Genomic DNA, 24,065 nt, shown 5'->3' with positions numbered 1-24,065 from the left:
TAGTTTTGTCCCGATTAAAAAAGAATATGGTATTTTTTTGTAGTGTCTCTTTTCTCAGAACATCATTATTCTGTCTCAACTCTCAATTCTTTAATTACGAAACACTTTCATTTGTATTTTGTTACTGATTTAAAATGGAGAGCAATATACCTACTTTCCGAACTTTATTGTATACTCACTTTTACTTTTTTATATTCATTATCGGAAGGTCTTATTCTACACTGTTTTAAAATAAGAATATTTTTTTCCAAAGGTTATAATTTCACAGTGTGTAAGTCCATACTTGCATACTAATATTATAAATGCGAAAGTGTGTCTGTCTGGTCTGTCTGCTAGCCTTTACGGCCCAACCTTTCAACCGATTTTGACGAAATTTGGTGCAGAGATAGCTTGCATCTTTGCTTCATTTTCTTTACTTTGATAGTATACTTACATACCTACAGATTTGTAAGAGTACTTTAGATTACTTAAATAGTTGCCACATGAACTGTCAAGACTTTTTACACTCATTGAATTATATTCGTTTTTACTCACAGCCACAGTATTTGGGTCACTAAGGGCTCATGTTAGTAAAAACTACACCAAACTAGTTTGATACAATTTCACCATCAGACTTGTTCACTAATAAAGAAAAACCGACCAAGTACGAGTCAGACTCGCGCACCGATGGTTCCGTACTCGAGTATTATTTTCGACATTTTGCACGATAAATCAAAAACTGTTATGCATAAAAATAAATAAAAATCTGTTTTAGAATTTACAGGTAAAGCCCTTTCATGTGATACCCCACTTGGTATAGTTATCTTACTTTTAAAATTAAAATACTAATTATTTGTTTAGGAACACATTTTAATTTTTTATTGTGATTTACCTAACCACAAATTCACAGTTTCGGTACTTTTGCTATAAGACCTACTTACCTGCCAAATTTCATGATTCTTGGTCAACGGGAAGTACCCTATAGGTTGTCTTGACAGACACGACAGACGGCCAGACAGACAGACAGACAACGAAGTGATCCTATAAGGGTTCCTTTTTCCTTTGAGGTACGGAACCCCAAAAACAGCTCATTAATGTATGGTTGACTTTTATCAATTCTAGTATTGATACACTAGGAATAATTAATGCATTTGAACGGGTTTTTGATGCAATAGAAACTTATGGAAATGAGAAAAATTTTGGAATGCTGAACGAAGCTGTGATAGCCTAGTGGAAGCTGTGATAGCCTAATGGTTAAGACGTCCGCCTTCTAATCGGGGGTCGGGGGTTCGATCCCGGGCACGCACCTCTAACTTTTCGGAGTTATGTGCGTTTTAAATGTCGTGGGAAAAAGGAAAACATCGTGAGGAAACCTGCATGCCCGAGAGTTCTCCAAAATGTTCTCAAAGGTGTGTGAAGTCTACTAATCCGCACATGGCCAGCGTGGTAGACTATGGCCAAAACCCTTCTCACTCTGAGAGAAGACGTGCTCTGTAGTGAGCCGGCGATGGGTTGATCATGATGATGATGAACGAAGGTCAAATATGTGGTTCAAGGAGAAAATCCTAACTTGACGCTGGACAAACCATAATTTTTAATTTCTGTAATTAAGTCACTAAGATGAACAAAAATATTTAGATACTTGTCCATTACCTCTAAACAATTACATTTTGGACGACCTCCCTGGCGCAATGGTAAGCGGGATCTCCCACTAATAAGACCACAGGGTCTTATTAGTGGGAGATCCCGCTTTTATTATTATTATAAAAGCCAATTTCTCTTTCATTTTGTGCCTTAAGTTACGATATTTAGCTTAATTAGCGTTCAGCATGCATCGCTAATCTCTCCACATTGAATAATTCGATGTCTTTGGTCAAGATGTGTAATATGTCATGCTATATTTTAATGATCCACGTATTTTTTTAAACGCAGTAGAAGAAAAAAAACGAATTTTTACTTTCTCAATATCATTAAGATACTTATTGAAAGTCGGAGAAAGTATCGGACCATATTTAAGGGCAAATGTTTTAATCCCCAAATATTTAATATTTAACTGTTTCCAGTCATAAAATAATTGACAAATCTCTACAGTAATCATAAATCTAAGGACGACCTTGAGACTAGATTGCTCTTCAATTTTTCGTCATCACATTTTAATCATGCCAAAAATCAAAGATTTGAACCTTATCTGTTGAATTTTTTAAGTTCTATTTCTGTACCCATATTCTTGGAAGTAAAATATTTTATAATTAATTATTTATACAGACTTCTAACAATATTTTCACGTATGATAAGAAAGTTATGAAAGGTTTATTATTTTGACAAACACATTTTAACCTATTATTTCTTTTTATTTCAGGTCCAATTTTTCATGGTGCTGTTCCATTCAATAAGTGCGCTAGTGTACGATTGCGGTTATCCAAAGTAAGTTCTTCGAATTTCATATAAACATAATAATTATTATATTATATACTATGTTCTTTTATTTATGTTGAATGGTCTACAATTACCTTCCTATTCTTAATATACATCTCATTATTTTGTCATTTCCGCTACGAATATGTGAACAAAATTGTCATAATGCTTATGACAATTTTGCTCTACATTTTAATTGATTTGTGCAATGTACCTATTGGTTGTGTATTTGTGTTTATTGTTTCTTCTAGTACCTATTCATTACCACTTATTGGTTGAGTTCATTGTTTCTTCTCGTACGTATTCATTACCACCAATTGGTTGAGTTTATTGTTTATTCTCGTACCTATTCATAACCACCTAAGTATTGGTTGAGTTTATTATTCGTTTACCGATCTTTACTTATTGCGTTACTTTGGTCGAGTTTTTGTACCCATCCTTGTCTATAGCCATACATGGAGAGACCAAACTGAACATAATTTCAGGCTTATCGGATCTGGGTACATACATGGGACAATCTTGTCCGTGCATTTCATGAATCTTTGAATCTCTTCAGTCCGCTTGTTCATCTTCGGCGCGTAAATCTTTTAGCCGAAATATCCACATATACGAATTTTCATCTGGTGAGGCAAAATTGGCAGAATTGTCCGTGTATGAGTAGCTAATAGCAGTATTTAATGACTTCGCAAATGCTCACCATCGTCATTATAATGGGCTTATATTACATCACACTACATCCGTTCTGCAACGTTACTTTGTAATTCAGAGAATCATTAATTTCGTGTTTTTTCTTTTAATGTTTTATTTTAACCGCATCTGATGATGATAAGTTTGTAAGATTTTTAAAGCCATTTTTAAAATGTAACCGTCACTACTCTCTAATGTCGTATGTGTAAGCAATTATGATTTGTGTTTACTTTCCAACCACTTGTTACAAGTGAAGAGAGCCTCATGTAGAAACGTCATAACAAAACTTTTCTACGCTGTGAGATGCGCAGGCATGGAAATTTCATAAAAAAAAATCAGTTATTTTTTGTTCGAACTGCTGTAGAATCATATTTTTTTATAGATATAAACTACATAATAATAGTAATTTTCTGTTACAAAACTTTCTGTCGCTCTCACGTTGTGAACATCAGAAGCTTACGACCGATCTGGCAATATTTCCATAGTATTCTTTGGCGTCTGGTATCTATGCATCTACAGTAGGTACCTTTATAAGCAGTCTTCCGCCGCGTATTTTAATATTTCTGAGCGTCAATTTATTATAACATGTAGATGACCAGCCTAATACACAGATCATTTTCATAAAGATCAACCTGGTTTTACAAGCTAGTAGATTGTGCGTAGTTCCAAAGATTCTTAGGTATCACATTTTTGTGATGCAATTTGACGTATCATTATATATTCAATTCTCCTTTAATTCAATCATTATTACTGTCATCAGCATCATCATCATCATCATGACCATAAAAAATGATAAATCATCTCAATAAACTTATGTGTGTAATTTGTTACAGAATCATCGCATCCGGTCTGATTCTACACTCGTCCATTTTCATCGTGCTCTTCACAAACTTCTATATTCAAGCATACAGGAGAGAGAAACCGAAACTTAAAGTTGATGCTTGTAATAACAACATCAATAATAATGGCTACGTCGCAAATGGACATGCTAAGACTAATGGACATGCTTTAAGCAATGGCCATGTGACAAGCAATGGCTACGCAACTACCAATGGCCACGCCACAATGAATGGCCATGCCATAGCCAATGGCCATGCCATAGCGAATGGCCATGTCACGACCAATGGTCACGCCACAATGAACGGCCATGTTATCGCTGAGACAAGTTTAACGAACGGATACGCCAACGGTCACATTGTAAAAGAAAAAGTGCATTAGTATGATCATTTTACTTTTAAAGACAACGTGAAAGTGATTAATAAAAGACTTTGTAAATATTTTAAAAGAAACGAACGGTACAAAGACTTTGTTACTGAATGGTATGACAAAAGATAATAAGAGGACTTAAATTTTACGCGTTACAGTTGAAATTGCTAAAAAATATTTTAAAGCTGCAATAAATCATTAATGGAGAAAATACGAAATCTTGTTATTACTACAACATAAACGCTTTCACTAGTGAACGGTATAATTTTGTCAAAAAGACAGTAAGCGAGACTCAACGAATAGTGGTAAGATGGCTCGTGTAATAAATGGAATGAACGTAAGAGAAAAACGTATGATTTTTGAAAGGTATTGATTGTATAATACAAAATTATTGTAAACTAGCTGACCCGGCAAACTTCGTACCGCCTAACAGTCGATTCTTTAATTTTTTTAGAACTTCAAAGAATATTATAAAAAAAGAATTAGCGAAATCGGTTCAGCTGTTCCCGAGATTTGCGATCAGCAACACATTCAGCGATTCATTTTTATATATAGAGTGGATAACATATCACATAAAATGTATGCAACCAAGTTACTTTTTTATAATGAAAAACAACTGAAAACTTAATAATATTTTATCCAACTGTGTTATTAATTCATTTTTCAAAATTTCTGATTCATCCCGTTTTACCTTGACTACCGATTTTATAAACTGAAATTAACATTTTTCGATTGTTTATTGCTATCTTGTTTATACTTTTTTTATTTTGCTCGCTTGGTGTAAAATATCGTATTGTTACGTTTAGGACGTTTTGTACTCTATTTTATAACGATTGCATCGATCTACGCCACTTCACTTTTCTAACGCTGGTTTTCTTTATATAAAAAGTTACTTGGGCTGTCTAAGGTACTTGCATTTAAAGAATATTTTGCAGTACATTAAAATGTAAATAAAATCAAAACTCATTAACCGATTCATGATGTTGTTATTATGTTCTAGTATATAAGATGGAAAGGCTCAATTGTTTAATACTACTGTAAGCTATGTACCTAAGTACCTATGTTAGTAACAAGGGACTAGTGAAATTGTAGGAACAATCAGGATTTTTTGGTCTTTAGAAAAACTTATTTCTAAAAAAAAAACGTGTTGTAAAGTACCAGAGGTTCTCAAACTTTTTGAAATACACCTAATGAATATTTTTATAGTAATATAAACAATTAAAAATGTAATGCATTCGTATATAAAGACATCCTCTAGAAACACACTAGCAATTTCTCTTAAAGGCTAAAGTGTCCTTTAATTTTAAGAGGCGCTGTAGAAAAGTTAGAAAAAAGACGGTTTTAGTATTTTATCCAAACATCACACATTAATATTTCAGCGTACCTGAAATAAGATAATGAACGAACTTCTATAGATAATTGATTAAGATCTAAAAGACTTTTTGTACATACTCTGTAAGTAATATACCTAATGCTAATTTACTTAAAAGTAAGACTCCATTCCTTTATCTTTTATTGAATCAATAAAAGATAAAGATAGTTGATCAAGTTAATACATCAAATTATATAAATTAAATTAACGAAGAAAATAAAACGACATGTCATAAAATTTCGCTGAACAGTGTTTTTGGATACATAAGGCATGTCCACATGTGCAGTGCCAGAGACGTGATCACGTCACAAAAATGTCTATTACTATGCATTTCAACTTAGATCTTTATTTGAAAAGTGGTTAAAGTTACGTTATTGTTACTTATATACTTTTGAACACCAATAAAAAGCAAAATAAGCTGCACAAGCCAGTAGGTGTTGTTATGATGATTAATGTTAAATATTCTATTAAAGTTTAATTTTAACCGCTTGTCATGCAACTGGATCTTGAAGAGAATCACCATCATTTAAATTGTTGGCCCATTCCTAAACTCACGATTTCTTTATTTTTCTAGTTTTCTTGAAAAATAAAACCAGTAAAATTTCATCAAGCAAACTTATGAGGTCACATTGAGTTACTTATTTTGCTTGCCAAAAACTGTTTGGCAATAATGAGATAACTATATTAAACTATTTTACTATTTTCATTTACACATACTTAATGATTTTATGCTTTAGAATAAAAACTAATAATGTGACAGATTCGATGTTCTTAATTCATATAATATTATGTGCCAAAAAAATGAAAATAAAAAATTTTGACTCATCCCCTTTTTACTTGGAGCCACCGAGTTTTTGTTGTTGCTAGTACAAGTACGATACAAAAGTTTTAGAATACTTTGTCGATGATCTTCTCAATTGAAATGCATAGTATATTAAATCATTCGCAGTTTCAAAGTTGTTTAATGTACACAAATTCAAACACTACGCAACCCTGCTACGAACTTGTTACTGCACGATTGTGTGCATACGCCTTAATAATTAGGTTGACATTCCACTGTGAGCTATATTTAAATTTAATTAATTTTTAAACTAAGAATAAGAATGTTACATATTGTTGAAAATTAAGAACTTTTGAAATATTTTCTTAAATATTTTATAGTGTTAGTTACCAATTTGGTGCTATATATTTTTTATAAGTAACTTTTTCCCCTATTTTTTCTCTACTTTTATTTTAATCTTTTTTAATTTTATCTACCTCATTGTCTTCCGTCCTTTATTTTATATCCGTCCAATATAAAGCTTTATTTAATCTTAGGTGTAAATGTAAATAGTGTAAATGTAATAAACAAATACTTTGTACCTACTTATATTTTGAAAGAATAGGTATGAGTGCATAATAAGGTTATCGCAATGCTTTGAATGTGATAGTAAATAAATTGCAACTGTACTAATATGGCCATAATATAGAAATATCGAAAAATAAAAAACTGGTCAAGTGCGTGGCAGAACACGCAAATGGTTGGGTTCCGTAGTTATGCTAAAAAAACTTTGATGGTAATTATTTTATAAAAAGTAGGTTTTTGTGAACTGTCTACGAATCTTCATTATGATTTTAAAATACCTATTCAACGAGGTATTATTCGAGGGGGATACCAAAATATTTTTTTGGCTGTGGCTTTTCATGGTCAGAACCCTGACTTTTTTTAATTTCAATGCGCCCCTGTATAGTCATAAAAGGTGTATATAACTGTGCTAAATTTCAACTTTACAACTCATATACCTACCTTTTTAAATTCTTGTGACACAGACATACCAACTGGACGAAACTATAACTCCTTTTACAACGAAATCCTAAAAGTGGCTTACATTAGATCTGATTTATAATACAAAATTAAAAACAGTATTACGAAATTCAAAACATATAATTTTAGTTATTATGATATAACTTTTAGCTCAATATGTCATAGCTCCCAGTGGAACAGTATCGTTAGAAATAATTTTAAAAGGCCAATGTATACCAGTCAGTTATAGAAAAAATAGCATATTATGTATATAGAAATACTAATTTAAGAACATACGACTTTATTGTACTTATAAATGTACACTTTTTTACATTATTAAAAATATATTAAACTATAGCTATGTTGGTTTTATTTTATACTAGCTTTATATTGCAAAACTTCGTTTGCGTGGATTTATGTTTTTAAGCATCCAGTTGGAATTTGTCAAAAGCCATAATGAGAACCTACATGCTAAATAAATACAGGTAGATCAGTGATATCCTTCTAGTTAAGACTTTGACTTCCTATTCGGGAAGTTGGGGGTTCAATCCAGAACACGCAGGGCAGGGCAATAAAGTTAAATCAATTAACTTTTTCGACTTACCCGCGACTTGAATCTAGGACCTTAATCAAGCTTGCCACTACTGTGACACCAACGAGGCTTTCAAAAAGTATGGTAGTGACATCTATTGAAGAGCACTGAAACTACGTTGGAGGCGGAGATGTCGCGGTCGCAAACTTTGGGAAGTTTTGACATACTTTCATTTTCGACTCATAAAAGCTGCCGAAGGTGTCGCTCATTGGTTTCATAAAAATACTTAATTTTATTTTTCAACATAATAATTTTCAAATCAATAGTTCTTTTAATTTATATTTATATTTACTTCCATAACAAATATAGGTATTTACATAAGTTCTTAACACCCTGTCTGGGCGCTGTTCATTCCTCTATATAAACATTACATTATAATAAAAATTTAAAAGAACAACTTTCATAAAATAATTATAAGGTAGGTAGGTACTTAGATAGAAGCCTTACAAATTATGCGAGAGAAGGTTAGGGAACTAAAAATGCAGCTAGAATACTGCTGCAACAGCTGTAAACGCTATGCTAGACTAGAGCATGGTAAATAAATATAACACTTAGGTACCTACCTACCTACTCCATTACAGAGACATCGTCAAGATGAATTCAGGAAGAGCATTCTAAAGTGCAAAAACAAACAGACATAGGTATCTCTTGAAAATAAGCTGCAGCATTGATAATGACAGCATAACTCGCTTGGCTGCAATCAGACTCTGGCAAAGGATGATAATATTATACCTAGTCTTAGATAGAGCGCGCTTGCTTAGAAGATATTATCTATTTACTCTTGACTTGAAGGATGACCAAACTATGCTCAATCATATAAATAACTAATGTAGATGATGCCCGTGACTTCGTCCGCATGGATTTACTCTAATTTTCTGGGATATAAAGTAGCCTTCTCCGAAATGTAACTATCTAACTGTGTACCAAATGTCATCAAAATCGGTTAAACTGTTGGAACGTGAAAAGCTAGCAGATAGACAGACCCACTTTCGCATTAATAAAATTAGTATACAATTAGTATGGATGTAAAGCCTGCAATAAATTCAAAACTTTTCGAATAAATTGAAAATTTTAGTCCTAAAGTTAATTAAAAACCCCCACATCAAAACATACTGAACAAATAAAATAAATAAAAATAAATTAATAAATAAATAATCATTTATTTGGTACAAAAAAGACGGAAGTAGGTATACAAAAGAGTAAAGACGGACAGTTTCTTTTACTGCCGGCTTATTATGGGACAGATCCCTTTTAAATACCTGTTAAACGCCCAAATCCAATAAAAATGAGCACCCTGTTACGACCTCATTTAAGAGCCAATCGGAACAAACTAATTGAAACGAAAATCCAAGCTTTAAATTTTAACGGCGTGCCTATAACTTCCATAGACCCTCGTAAGCCTTAATTATCGCCCGGCGAAATGTCAATAAACCTGACGTTCGGACGTTTTTTCTCCCCTTTCTCATTTGTTGGCCCTAAAATTGTAGCCCTACGGTTTGTATTGTAACAAACCTACAAAACCAAATATGAATGGAACTCCGCGATTCGCTCGACCTCGCGAATTATGTTTCCGAAAACGGATACAACGGACAAAAGCAGGGTTCGGTTTATACTGGATAGAGTTACCCTGCATTGAGAAGGGTACACAGGGTTGAAACACGCACCACTCTGGGACCTTTGGTTCAAGTAGAGCAAGCGAGATGGCGACACAATTGCCGATTCCTTTGCGCGTTCCTTTTCATGCACAACAATTTATTTATTTGAAAAACTCCATACAATACTATACAGTTTTAGTAAACCTTAAATTTTTATCCAAAATCTTAAAACGAACTAAACCTATACACATACGAATTAATAAATAATTCTCAAAGATATGTTACATAACATAAAAAAGACACATGAAACTCGAATCGTATTAATTAAGTTAACTGTTTAAAGGCTCTACAGTTATATTGGAATGGTTTATAATATTTAATCAATTAATTAATTAAATTAAGAATCAATGTTTTTTTAGCTGAAACGGAACGCAATTGAAGTGTACATCGTGCGCCGGCCGGGACGAAAACCTTCAGCCGGGGACACAATCAGTCGAATACGCGCGCGCGAACGGAGCGCCCGAACGCTGCGTCGCTTCCCCGCACCCTCTAATGCAAAATACAACAAAATAACCCAAAAACCTCACTGCCAATCACTAAAATATGTATAGACACAGTGTTTTCGTGCCGCCCCAAGTGTTATCTGTTACAAACAAGTGAACGGACCTGTTGTATAGAGTGGTAACGTCAGGAGCTTTGCACCCAGCGTCCCAGTATCTTGAATAATGATATAAAACAACATTTTGTACGGCAATAAATCGGTCGTAACTGTGCGCTTTAATCGGTAATGTGTCGTTCCACTCGGGGTTGAGATACTCTAATGGAATAATGGTTGGACCACATAAAGAGTGGGTGTCTGTGTAATATGCTAATCAGAGGGTTTCTTTAAACCCGCACACAAAAACCTCTGCACTAGATACTGCAGTGCGATTTGTGTTGCAAATTTTCGTGTTTTCGTCACTGCTAAAATTTTATTGATAGGTACCTACTCTATTCATTTATAAAGCACTGTTCCAGTTATTTGGTTCTTCCTTATATTCATTTAGGTACATATCATAAATGTATGCGTTAATTCTAATAAGTAGCTTCTTTTTTGTAAATATTGTATGTAGATTCAAAATAGTTGCGCTAGTGATTCCAGCATCAGAAATTGAAATAATTATATTTGTAACATCCAAAACAAAAGCAAGCAAGGGAGCAAAATTACGCGTATCTTATATTGGATGTTATTATTGCAATAAAACATAGAATACTAAATAATAATTTACTAAATAAATCTTTGATAATATAATTGTTTACTGTTTATTTTATTCTAATTGTTTAACCATTTGCGTTCCTATCGTCACGTTTAAGTTCTTATATTTATATTTATATCTATTTTCGTTGTATTATGTTTTAGGTTATTTATAGTTTCGTATATTTTGTTTCTGCCGTCTTACTAACAATGACCTTAAAAATAATATATCTCTAAGTTGTTAAATATATTTGCTTTTAATTTTTAAACCGTGTAGATTTCTATGTGATTTCATTTATCTAGAACATATTTTTATGAAGCAAGTTTATGAGCTAATTGCTAACACATATGTACACATGTTCTGGTCTTTAGAATAAGCAGCGCCAGTGCGAGTCAACTAGTTCATTACAAAAGCAAGAGAGCTCGTATCCAACCTAGCTAGTAACTACACATCGTAGACTGGTTTTACTTACTGCAATGTCTGCAGTGTTGTTTTTATCTCGAACGAAACAAAAGCCAGTAGAAACGCTGGTTGCAATTGTCGCAGGATCTTTGGGGTGCATTAATAATTATACCATTCCACATATTGTTGTGTCAAAAAAAAATTTACGTAGAGTCAAGTCATATTATGTGGTAGAGTTGAATGTTACTTAGATAGCTAATCAATATTACATTATTCAAGACTAACTACTTGAAATAATCAGAATAAAAAGAATCAAAAATAGTCTAACTGATCCGTAAAAAAATTAAGAAAGGATATAAAAATTTCTAGGTTTGTCGTTTTGTGTAAAACTATTAAGTATATTATTGAAAACCTATTAATTTAATTTGCCATACCTACCTTCTCCGTAGTTAAAACGATCTTCTTTGTTATCACTTATCACTTAAGAGCTCGTAAACTATTTTCATTTGTCGGTATTAAACTCGGGAAGATGCTATATTCAAATTTAGTTTAATTTATTTACTTTGCGTAAGGTAATACCATGAATTTAGCATTAATTTTAGAATTCAAATTACAATTTTTATGATCCATGACTATTCGTAGTCTAATTAGAGAAAAATATAAGACAGCCCCGTTAACTGTAGGTGCTATGCCCACGTAAATATGCTGACTTTTCTCTTACATCCAAAGTAATATTGAAGTAAAGACAGACAATCGCATCTTGGGAATAGAACTAAAACTCCATTTCTGTCTAGTATTCAGACAACTCCGCCAAATGGCTTCAGAAACTAGGGATTCATCCAGAACTACTGGCTTTACAAACTTCTATAAAAGCTCCGTGCTATTCCGCCAGTGGTCAAAAGAATTCTCCTTTTTTGCTTCCCCCTTTCAAGCTTCTTTGAAGCGCCTTAATAAACTCAATAAGTTATTTCGTATGTAATCGGTAAATCGTATTTTTTGCTGGAAAATATCATAGCGCTTATTATGATTTTACCTTTTTCATCATTGGTTTAGTATGTTTCTAGCATTCAACTAGAATTATCTACGTTTTCTAAATCCCTAATTGATACATTATGTACAAGTTTTCATATTTTGTGACCACAACATCCCGGTGATGTAATAATACATGGAAATACTTAAATATAAGTACTTTGAGTTACTATATGGAGTTTTCAGACTCCTTATTAATTTATGCACAATATTAGGTGTAACAGAAAAGTGTTGAGTAACTCTAAAACCTCCAATCAAGCAAAACCATGGAAATTTCAAAACACATGATGCTAAAACTGAAAATGCCTAAAATCACGGAAAATTTAGGAAATATATTTATCAAAATGATTCAACCGAGAATCTACGACCATTGGCTTACAAGGCAACAATGCACAGCTTTGCCAGAGAGGTCATCATGTCGTTGGATCCAGTAATTGTCGAATTGCTCACAAAATACGGATTTGTAGAGGCAGATGGAGTGAAATTCGTCCACGGTTCGTTTGTTTTCAACGCAAGCTGGCTCCAAAAACAATGAGGACCCGTTCCTAAAATGTAAATTTCCAACCAGTTTACGATTTATAAACGACACGCCTAAAACATGATACATAACGACCATTGAGCCTGTTATGGATGTTTTCCATTTGATTTACGTAATACGTAACTGTATTAAAAAAAACATAATCATTACTTACTACACTAATTATACAGTTAAATAAGAGGTGAAACAACTCATTATCTTAATCTGATTATAAAATCTCTACATCCTCAAGAAATAGAAATTAAAACATACTAAAATAGTCAGTCATATATATAAGAGAGTCACATACTAATTATACCAAGATCTGCACTTCTGGAGTTCATTGTTCTCTACTGAGTAATCAAATAAAATAAGTTTAATAATTACTTACCTGAAATATTTACATTAGGGAGTTCATTGGAAGATTAAAATACTTTGACCGTAGCGGTCAACTAAGTTTATGGTAGTAGAGATCAAACTTTCCAAGCCACAGAGCATTGATTAACTATAGTCAACATAAACCATTATCAGTGGGACATCAAGAATGTTCCTGGTTACTTATCTAAACAGTGACCAAACTAATCTAACATGAAAATAAACCCGAGATTCAATCGTAACAAAACAGGCAGTCTGATCAGTTTCATCAATCTGTAGATAAACGTACCTGTTAAAAAAACAAATTGAAACAAGCAACAACAAAACTAGAAACCCAATCAAACTCTCACAATGACCTAACGGTGAAAATAATTGTTAATATGCCTACTATTGAAATCAGTTCAATCATAAAAACAGTAACCCTAACAATCAAACCCGATTTAAGGTTCTTGACCCTTAAAATATACGCTTCAGTAAAATTTTATTATAAAAACTAATTAGTCACAGATTATTATGTACACACATTACCACCCATATTATGAATGCGAAAGTGTTTGTCTATAAATATTGTTTGCCTGACTGACTGACTGACTGACTCACACTAATCAACACACAGCTCAAACTACTGGACGAGTCTGGCTGAAATTTGGCATACAGATAGCTATTATGACGTAGGCATCTGCTGAGAAAATATTTTTGAAAATTCAACCCCTAAGAGGCTAAATTTGGGGTTTGAAATTGGTGTAGTCCACGCGGACGAAGTCGCGGGAATAAGCTGATTGGTTTATTGGCTTGGCATTTAATCACATCGCAATTGAGCAACGGATTAACCAACGCGATTTTTCGCACTTAAAAATCTGGAGAATGACAATTTAGCAATTTTTGCGCGAAAAGTCATATGGTATTTTCAAAAACCTGAATTTACGCAGACGAAGTCGTCGCGAGCATTGGCTATTTTATTACAAGATGGTAACAGATATTCTTTACCGTAAATTCATATTCGTGCAAAACTTTTCATAATTTTTTTTATCATAATTTGTTTTATCAGTTTATTTGTTTGTTCTCGTTTCCTACGCAAACTACTTGACAGATTTTATTGCTATACGAATATACAAATGAGGGAGGACAATCAGAATACTTTTTGTCCCCTTTAGCTACGCTATGGATTCCAGTTATATTTTGATCTGCCCATTATGTCAGGTCACTTTAAATAATTATTTTGAATCCCCCAACTATCAGTATTTAGTTTAAGTTTACGTAATTTATTATCACCATTACATTATTGTCTAATAAATTCCACAATTCGACAATCAAAAAGTGTACAATGATACCCAATTTGAATAAAGTATATGATTTTGATTTTGTACAGTAAAAATCAGGTTTCATACTAAAAACTCAAGTATTAGTAGCTAAGCGATTGGCCACAGCTTGTTATGAACCAATACAAATCATTAGACGAAACCTCACTAAGTGAGAAAGCTGCAATGGATGTTATAAATCATAAGATATCCGAGAATGGATGCCGAAGAACGTCGATTCCATCGGAACTCTTGTAATTTATTGGTTATTCCATTTAGTGTACACTTATTGGTTAAGAAAATTTATGGCTCACAAAATTTTATCTTCGAAACAGCAAATCTTTTAAACAAATTAGATAATTTTCAAATCTTTTAAACCAGTATTATTAAAGTTCATTTTGAATTTCAAACCTAAAAGGTATTTACAAGTTGGTACTTTTGAGTATGTATTGAACATTCATGTTCAAAATTATGATCCTTGGTAATAATTAATGTAGTTGGTAATACATCTAGCTCATCAAAGGAGACATGCAGAATAAAACTAAACTGTTGAGAGGAAAAGATTTTTTGTACATTTATGTATACTTTCTACATATCTCTATTTGACGTTTGTTGTATCTAAAAACTAAAAATGGTTCAAATAAAATGTCAGTGATAAAAATTGGGATGGATAGCTAACCATTTTGTATTTAAAGATAAACGAAAAATACACCATCCTCAATCATGTTCACGAAAACAATTTTCTGTACACCTTATTATAAAGAATGAATATGCTATAGAATGTACCGCTTCAAAAATCACTTAACCTAATGGAGCGTTAAATAAAGGTGTACGTATAACGTTAGTAAAAAATCTATGAGCAGGTTTTAATAAAAGAGATGCACCAACAAAAACCGACGCAAGCAAAAGCCGAGCCAAAAGAAATAAAACATCATGTGAAGTAAGAGAAATAAGAACAAAACTACCCCGACTTAGACTTATTTCTTGTGCTCCGGAAGTTATCAGCATTCGACCGGTTTTCTTGACTTACAATAGCAAGACTAACGTTATGTAGGCAATACGACGAGGATTGGGATCAAAACAACAAATTGAGTTAATTTTGGTGTATTTGTAACTGATGTGTTTAGAAACTGAAACTTATTTACTTGAGCTAAAATTGATAATGAATTAAGCTTCCTATTTCTACTGACAGTAGAACTTATACATACCATCAATTTTATTGTTTTACTCATGAACAGGATGTAACTCTAGCTTCAAACATAGACGTAGACTGGCGTAATAAGTTTTCGGGTTCCATATTTATTTATCATCGCCCTTAACTAAGCACGAGACCTCTTAGAATGAGAACGGTTTAGACATAGTCCACGACGCTGGTCAAGTGCGCATTTGTAGACTTCACACAGCTATGATAACATTAAATTAAGATTTATTAGGCATGCCAGTTTCCTCACTATGTTTTCCTTCACCATTAAAGCAAATGATTTGACAACGCCATAACTTCGTTAAAAATACCTACCCGGGATTGAATCCTGAATCTCCCAAAAAGTATGCCAACGTCTCGTATCACTTGTAAACAAAATTTTCTCATTGTATATTTGATACGTACATTATTCAATAATTCTTTCTTGATTGACATACCAAAACAATACCGCTGATGGACATACCAAATGTTTAGCTCGATCGCTAATGGAGTATTCTTTTTATGATGCATCAACGATATTTATAGTTCCTCGTAGTTTACGATTACGCACTAAAACATTCTACATCGCCTTGAAATTAATGATCTAATTTAAGTGCTACTTAATTTTAAGAAACTGGGAGCGAGCATGTTAGATTAATTTCTCGGCTACGAACTAATTCACTTTTTGAATTGCTTCCCTACAATTTTCTTTGTGCTAAGAACTTTCTGTTCGAATCAATTTATCTTGTGGAATATATTTTTGTTTTACTCGTTTGTAGTTGGTAGCTACTGTGGGTGATAAATTCGGCAATTTGTTTTACGGTGAAAAGTTACAGTTTTTGTTGTTACTGTCATAAAGCACTAGATTTAAAATCATCTTATCGTTGGCTACGTTATTGCAATCATTTATCAAGTCATTTAAGTTTTCTTTTAGTATAATAGGTATATCTCAAAAAGTTCAATGACTTTTCTTCTTATAAGATTAAGTTTGTTCTGTTATTTTGTTTTACTTTAATTTCAGTATAGAATAGCACCAATTTACCTACACTATTATTTCGATTTGAATTAGTTTCAGTGTATTACTTTCAAGTTAATTATTACTTAGGTTACAATAATTTCCTAAAAAAAACCTGTCATTAGAATGTTTTTTGAAACCAATTAGATATTTGAAATGAATATTTGATACATTTGCTTGGGAAAGTTTTCGTGATCAAAATACCTATTTTAAGTTTAAAAATATTAGTACAATACCTATTATTACATATTTTCAATTATGTACTTTGAATCCTGCGATATACGTTTCTAACAATCAAATCTATTTTCTATTTCTCTCCCTCAAACCAAAATAGCCGTTCAAGCGAAAAAGTGCAAAGACAAACCAAAATGGTTTGTCACTTGTGACTGACAACTGACAGACTGTTTCTCGCTCAACCGTCACACACAAAAATAGACTTTAATGTAAGAGAATTAAGATTCACGTGTGATGCAAATGTATCGCGGTTATGTCACATACGGCCTCGGGCAGTAGAGTATTACAGGACGATTAATTTATCACAACCTATGTTATGTTATGTTGGTTCTGTGACAGACGTTCAGCCAAAATTTATCATTATTAAATCAATACCCATGTTATTAATGTGAAAGTGTGTTAGTTCGTTGGTTTATTGGTTTGTTGGTTTGTCCTTCAATCACGTCGCAACGGAGCAACGGATTACCGTAATTTTTTGCATAGGCATATAGTTAGAGACCTGGAGAGTGATAAGGCTACTTTTTTAATTTAATTTTAATTTTTTTAAATTTACGTGGCCACCATTTTGAATTTTTTACCAGTTGTTGTTAAAGCGGCAATAAATACACGCTTTGTGAAAATTTCAACTTTCTACCTACGGTTCTTGAGATACAGCCCACTGATATACTGACAGACAGACGGGTGGACGGCAGGACAGCGGACAGCGAAGGCTTAGTAAAAGGGTTCCGTCGACGCCTTTTGCGTACGGAACTCTACAAATGGTAAATAGAGTCAAAAACTATGCATCATGTATCTATTGAGACCTTTCTTCTTTTTGAAAGTCAGTTGAAACCATTCTAAGTCATGTTTTAATCAAGTCGAAAAACAGGCTTAAAAAGCCACAAATTTAGCTGATATCCTGTATCCCGACCCATTGAGGTCCTTAATCATGAGCTTATCATGCAGTAAAGTAGCCAAATGAGCTTTTTTCACCCGGAAGCTGTATTAGGCAGTGGTCCGACCGCCGCCAGTGAGAAAACGACTAACTATCGGCGATTTTCTTACTCAAGAAACGCACAATAAATGTACATTCCGTATAAACGAAAGAGATGCATATATCAAAAGTTGCACTCAGAGTTTTCACACTGCCGGCGACGAATCGCTTTACTAGTTTTGTCGCTGAGCGACGAGCTTTGAAAATAAACTCGCTCAGCGATATTCGTTCAGTGATGCTCGCTTGCTTGAACACGTGTAACGCGCGCGCAGGTTGTACAGGACTGAGCGACCGCGGGTGAATGGCGCGAGTAATCGCTCGTCGCACTTACACACTCGCTTATAGCCCGGCGACATAACTATCGAAGCTACACACTCGCTTCCCGCTGATCACCAACTCGTTTAAGTTTCTAGTTCTCGTTTCTCGTTCATCGTCGGCAGTCGGACCACTGCCTAAGGACGTGATCCAGACAAATTGTATTAAAGATATTACTATCTAATAAAATAAAGCTTACACTGCTCGACAGGTTTTGACAACCTCCCTTGCGCATTGGTAAGCACTGTTGTCTTATTAGTGGAGGTCCCGGATTCGATTCCTGGCAGGGGTTTGGAATTTTATAATTTCTGAATTTATGGTCTGTGGTCTGGTGGGAGGCTTCGGCCGTGGCTAGTTACCACCCTACCGGCAAAGCCGTACCGCCAAGCGATTTCGCATTCCGGCAGATTCCGTGTAGAAACCAAAGGGGCATGGGTTTAATGAAAACTGCCATACCCCTTCCAGGTTAGCCCGCTTCCATCTTAGACTGCATCATCACTTACCACCAGGTGAAAATGTAGACAAGGGCTAACTTGTATCTGAATTTAAAAAAAACTCTGTTGTGAACTTACTAGTAAAAAATGAAGGTACAATTGACCCTAAATACAATGAATGTACCTACCTATGTAGGCCCAATTATTTGTGTTTTAAATGAATATTGGGTGAAAGATAAGTGGGATCAAATGTAAATAAATGATCATCAAAATATATAGGTACAAAAATACGACCCCTAAGGAGGTAAAATACGGGTTTGAAAATGTAGTCCACGCGGATGAAGTCACGTCAGTCATGATAGTTAGAGTACTTATTAAAATAATATTCTTTAGTGAAAAGTCCGTCTTCCCCACATATTCTCATGTGCAAACATGGTCAGCACTTGCCCAGGTCATCCTGTATGCTCGTATTTGCCTAGCGCCGCGGTCGGTACCTGGTGAGTGGCCCCGTTTCGCGCCGGCACAATGTTTGGCCGACTTATTTCTGAGTGACTTGAGGTTGAGACCCTTGCTCGAAATGAAAACTAAGCTCTTAAAATCCACGTAGCAACAACATGAAAAAAGCTTAATTTAGTGTGTATAATCTATACTTAAATTATAAAAAAACCGGCTGAAACTGAGAACCTCTTTATTTTTATAATTCAGTTAAAATTCTTATCTTAACGCAAAGCCTAAGCCACTAGGGTTCAATACCTACTTGTTTTGAAAGTATAAAATAGACAGGGCTTTCGGTCAAAAATGAGAAAATTACACACCACATATTTCGGTATTGCTACAGAAATAACTTGCAACCCGGAAGTCGGAATAGGAAAATACTTTTTTCCTGGAAAATCCAAGAGTTCCCACGGGATTATGAAGACCTAAATTCTACGCGTACGAAGTCGCGGGCATCAGATACTTATTCTATAAAACTTGCAGTAGGTATTTCAGATTGTCAAAATGTGTATCTTTCAGAATAGTGTACCGTCCATATAGGTTTCTTAATCTTAGGTACCGTCTAACTTTACTAAGGATAAAGTAATTCATCATCACCATCATCATCAACCAATAGACGTCCACTGCTGGACAATAGGTCTCTTGTAGGGACTTCCACACGCCACGGTCTTGCGCCGCCTGCATCCAGCGGCTCCCTGCGACTCATTTGATGTCGTCCGTCCACCTAGTGGGGGATCTTCCAACGCTGCGTATAAAGTAATTAAGTAATAATTATTGGAAGCAAAAATAAATTCATGAAATATGGACAATATATCAGTCAAATAAACCACTCGATCAGTGCGCCATAATAACCAAGAGAACACCGTGCCTCATGGTTCTACTTTTATGAAGAACGACTTATTAACAGTCAGTACAAGCAAAAAACACCCCTAAGCTACTTAAATAGAGTTCACGTTGACTGTATGGAATATTTTTGAAAATTTCTCCAGTCACGCGATGGGCTTGTAGGAAGTTTGGGTTCAATACACATTCGTCGGCACGTAATCGCGTTGTGTCGTAGCAGACTTATATCAAAAACATAAATAAAAACTTGACTAATAGTTATATTAAAAATTATGCTGATATGAAATACTATTTATTTACTCAAATATGTAAGTAATGGTACCTACCAAACTTTTGTAGTTTTTCATTGCAGCGTCCTTCCTCGTATTTAGTTTTATTATTTTGTATTATGTAGTTTTGAATTTTGATAATATATTATTTAAAAAAACATTGGCAGTTTTAGATCGTTCTGACTATTATCTTTTATATCATAATACTAATAATATAGCAAAAATAAGATACCAATTCGATGGAAACACAACATAATTATGAAAACCAAATTAATATAAATCTATATATTAAACAACAAATACATAATATTATACAACTAGATTGAATATTTATTAATGATTGTTGATGCGATTTTTCACTGACAAGTGTGTAGAGTCTCAAAGGCTCACGCTTTATGATATTATTTTTTGGAATATAGCCCTTATACCTTGGTAATAACGAGCAATGTGTTATGTGTGTGCAACTTTTTCTAGAAGTACTTATAATGGAATCTAGTAGTTTGATGAAAATATTATTACACGGTTTGTGTTTAAACAAGACGTTAAATTAACAGATTTTGGAAGTCAGAATTTCAATCTTTTTAACATTAAGTAGGTAAATCAATTGTCTAAGATTTAAAGACAGATAAGTACCTAATTATAATTATTCTGTCTTGTTTTAATGCTAAGTGAAGTCTGATCAAAGTCAAATTACACTTTACATAATTAATCTCAGCCTAAAGGGCCACCAACTCTCAAGTCTCAACCTCATCTAAAAATGAAAAAAAAACCTTCTCTATTTTGATAACATCTACTTAAATAAGCTATTCACAACCACACTATTTGACACCGCTATTAAAATAAAAATAGAACCATCTCAAGCACACCGGAAAAAAATCCTAAATCTCACTTTAACGTGAATAGAAAACGAATAGTATTAAACATACTTGAAGAGCTAACGAACTACAGTACGCGCCTGAAAATAATGTCCATCGGCCTTTAGAATGACATTTCGGCTTTGTAGAGCGTAGTCTCTGTCATCATCATCATTATCAACCGATAGACGTCCACTGCTGGGCATAGGTGTCTTGTAGGGACTTCTACACGCCACGGTCTTGCGCCGCCTGAATCCAGCGGCTCCCTGCGACTCGTCGGATGTCGTCCGTCCATCTAGTTTGGTTTTCTAACGCTGCGTCTTCCGATGCGAGGTTGCCATTCCAGCACCTTGGAACCCCAACGTCTATCGGATTTACGAACTATGTGCCCTACCCATTGCCACTTCAGCTTCGCAACGCGTTGAGCTATGTCGGTTACTCTAGTTCTTCTACGGATCTCCTCATTTCTGATTTGATCACGTAGAGAAACTCCAAGCATAGCTCTCTCCATCGCCCGCTGAGTGACTCTGAGCTTTCTTATGAGGCCCATAGTTAGTGACCATGTCTCGGATCCATATGTCATCACTGGCAACACGCACTGTTCGAAGACTTTGGTCTACAAGCACTGAGGAATTTTGGACAAGAAGACATCTCGAAGCTTCCTGAACGTTGCCCAACCGAGTTTTTTAACGAAACAAACTGTATACTGTCTGGGCAGGGTTACTTTTGCCCATATTATGAGTGAGCGAGACAATGCAAGACAATACGAGAGATAACGATGATGAAATAGGTGACCAGCTCTCGGTCTACACGCCCACGAGGCCCTTTTGAATCTCGTAATATAGGTTATATACCTGGCCGTTTGAAAAGGCTTAAGTTTTTTGTGTGGCATGAATCCAATCGGGTCGATTTAAAAACCAATTAAACTGGAAAGGTGTTCAACGTGTAGAGGGCCTTTAGTAAAGGTATGCTGTTCCCACATTTTTAGTTTCAATCATTCCCATCGCTCTACAGAATATATTGTATCTATAGAACGGCTATTCCAATTTTTAGGGTACCGTACCTCAAAAGGAATAACGGAACCCTTATAGGATCACTTTATTGTCTGTCTGTCTGTCTGTCAAGAAATCTACAGGGTAAGTAGGTACTTCCCGTTGACCTAGAATCATGAAATTTAGCAGGTAGGTAGGTCTTATAGGAAAGTTTGTATTTACATCACACAAAAAAATTAAATTCTTTTCATATACTAATAATTAGTATTTTCAATTTTCGAAGTAAGATAACTATATCAAGTGGGATATCATATGAAAGAGCTTTACCTGTACATATTAGAACAGAGTTTTATTTGTTTATTTGCATTATAGTTTTTGATTTATCGTGCAAAATGTTGAAAAAATACGACTGTAGTACGGAACCCTCGGTGCGCGAGTCTAAATCGCACTTGGCCGGTTTTTAGACGTAATTCACATAAATTTCCTTCCTTATTCACGTATCACGTATAATAAAGGAAATGATAAAAAAGCGTGGATTTTGATTAGACTGGATTGCAACTAGGTACCTACCTACTTACTGTATATTTTATTAATTATTTTCTGTTAAATTTTTGAAAACAGCAACCGCCAAGTGTCTTCTTCGTAGGAAAAACATTCGAAACCAGTCGTCAAATCCAGTTCGAATCGACTTGCTAAATTGTATGTGAACTATTCCAGTCAAACCATTTTATTTCAGTTTATTTTGACCTGTTTTGTCCTATATTGCGTCCTATTCTGTCCTATAATATTCTATCCTGTCTTATTCTATCCTATTCTATTCTTAATTCTATTCTATTCCTACAGCAGGTGTAGCTAACCAACCAACTTTACTCTACTAACTTTACTCTGTCGTGGGCCTGCTCCAATATATTTTGTAATAGGTATACGTACCGTACTGAATTCTTGCAAAATGGGCTTTGTCTTGTTATCTTGCTGTGCGGTGGACTACGGATTTCAAATATTTAATATACGCCCGCCTGAAGGGTAAATGTATTCTCTATAGCAGCCTTCGAAGTAGTGTATGAATTTTAATGGGTAGTTTTCTCAGAATCGATTTCATGTTAAGTCTGAAACAGTGGCGTGCAGTTTCAAAGCCAAGGTAAGCATTAGTTAGATAAGTACCTACCTATTTGCTGAGAGGTCATTAAAAATTGGCAAAATTAAAAAATTTAAAAACCTTTTGAATTCCTTGTATTATCATTGACATTATCAACCGATAGACGTCCTATGCTGGACATAGGTCTCTTGTAGGGACTTCCACACGCCACGGTCTTGCGCCGCCTGAATCAAGCAGCGACTGCGACTCGTTTCATGTCTCTTTCCACCTAGAGAGTCTTCCTACGCTGTGCTTTCCTGTGCGAGGTCGCCATTCCAGTACCTTAGAATCCCAACGTCTATGAGTTTTTGGAACTAAGGTGGGTAATTTGCACTTTCAAACCACAAGTGCAAATTAACCACTCACTTGTTTGTCTTTCAATATACTTAAGTAATACTTAATTGTTCGCTATTTTTCTTACAAAAACATTCAAAAAAAATTAACAACCCTTCAAACCCGCTTTCAAAAGTTGTTACAGTAAAGTGAGTCAAAATGTTATGTTACAATTATGGATTGACAGAAAAAATATAAAAAGCATTCGTGATTCAAAACCAGTTAAATAACGACCCTATTATTACGTGGCAGATGTTTTGCGGTTACCTATAGTGAATGAAAAAAACCTTATTATAGGTTATTATTTTGTTGTAGTTTATTAAGTCATTTTTGTATTCCTTACAAAAAATTCTGGCACCGTATCATACCTCTCTACACACCTGTTAAAACCTTATGATTATAAATAAAATAATATCTTTTACAGGACCAAACACGTTATATTCTTTATACTAGCGACCCGTCCCGACTTCGCATGGGTGCAATTTGAGTTTATCCTACTTTTTTTTCT

General features: G+C 34.3%; 2 protein-coding genes across 12 annotated transcripts in view; both read left to right on the top strand.

The window, feature by feature from the left end:
- The window catches only part of LOC117982179 (very long chain fatty acid elongase 7-like), a 51,040-nt gene extending 43,241 nt beyond the window's left edge, over positions 1-7,799 (top strand). For all 3 annotated transcript variants that reach the window (XM_069498802.1, XM_069498801.1, XM_034968482.2), the window contains exons 7-8: positions 2,339-2,403; positions 3,915-7,799. In XM_069498802.1, coding sequence (XP_069354903.1) covers positions 2,339-2,403; positions 3,915-4,299 — 450 coding nt within the window. In that variant the 3' untranslated portion in view covers positions 4,300-7,799. The remainder of the gene's footprint in view (positions 1-2,338; positions 2,404-3,914) is intronic.
- A 2,326-nt stretch (positions 7,800-10,125) lies between these two features.
- The window catches only part of LOC117982178 (uncharacterized), a 115,002-nt gene continuing 101,062 nt past the window's right edge, over positions 10,126-24,065 (top strand). For 3 of the 9 annotated variants that reach the window (XM_034968479.2, XM_069498745.1, XM_034968480.2), the window contains exon 1: positions 10,126-10,477. The gene's annotated coding sequence lies outside the window, so the exon portion shown is untranslated. Of the gene's footprint in view, positions 10,611-24,065 lie in introns of all 9 variants that reach the window. The other 6 variants (XM_069498749.1, XM_069498748.1, XM_069498747.1 and 3 more) reach the window with 4 other exon arrangements.

Source organism: Maniola hyperantus, chromosome 5 (assembly GCF_902806685.2).
Source record: "Maniola hyperantus chromosome 5, iAphHyp1.2, whole genome shotgun sequence".
NCBI lineage: Eukaryota > Metazoa > Arthropoda > Insecta > Lepidoptera > Nymphalidae > Maniola > Maniola hyperantus.
This window is presented reverse-complemented; position numbering and strand designations above follow the sequence as displayed.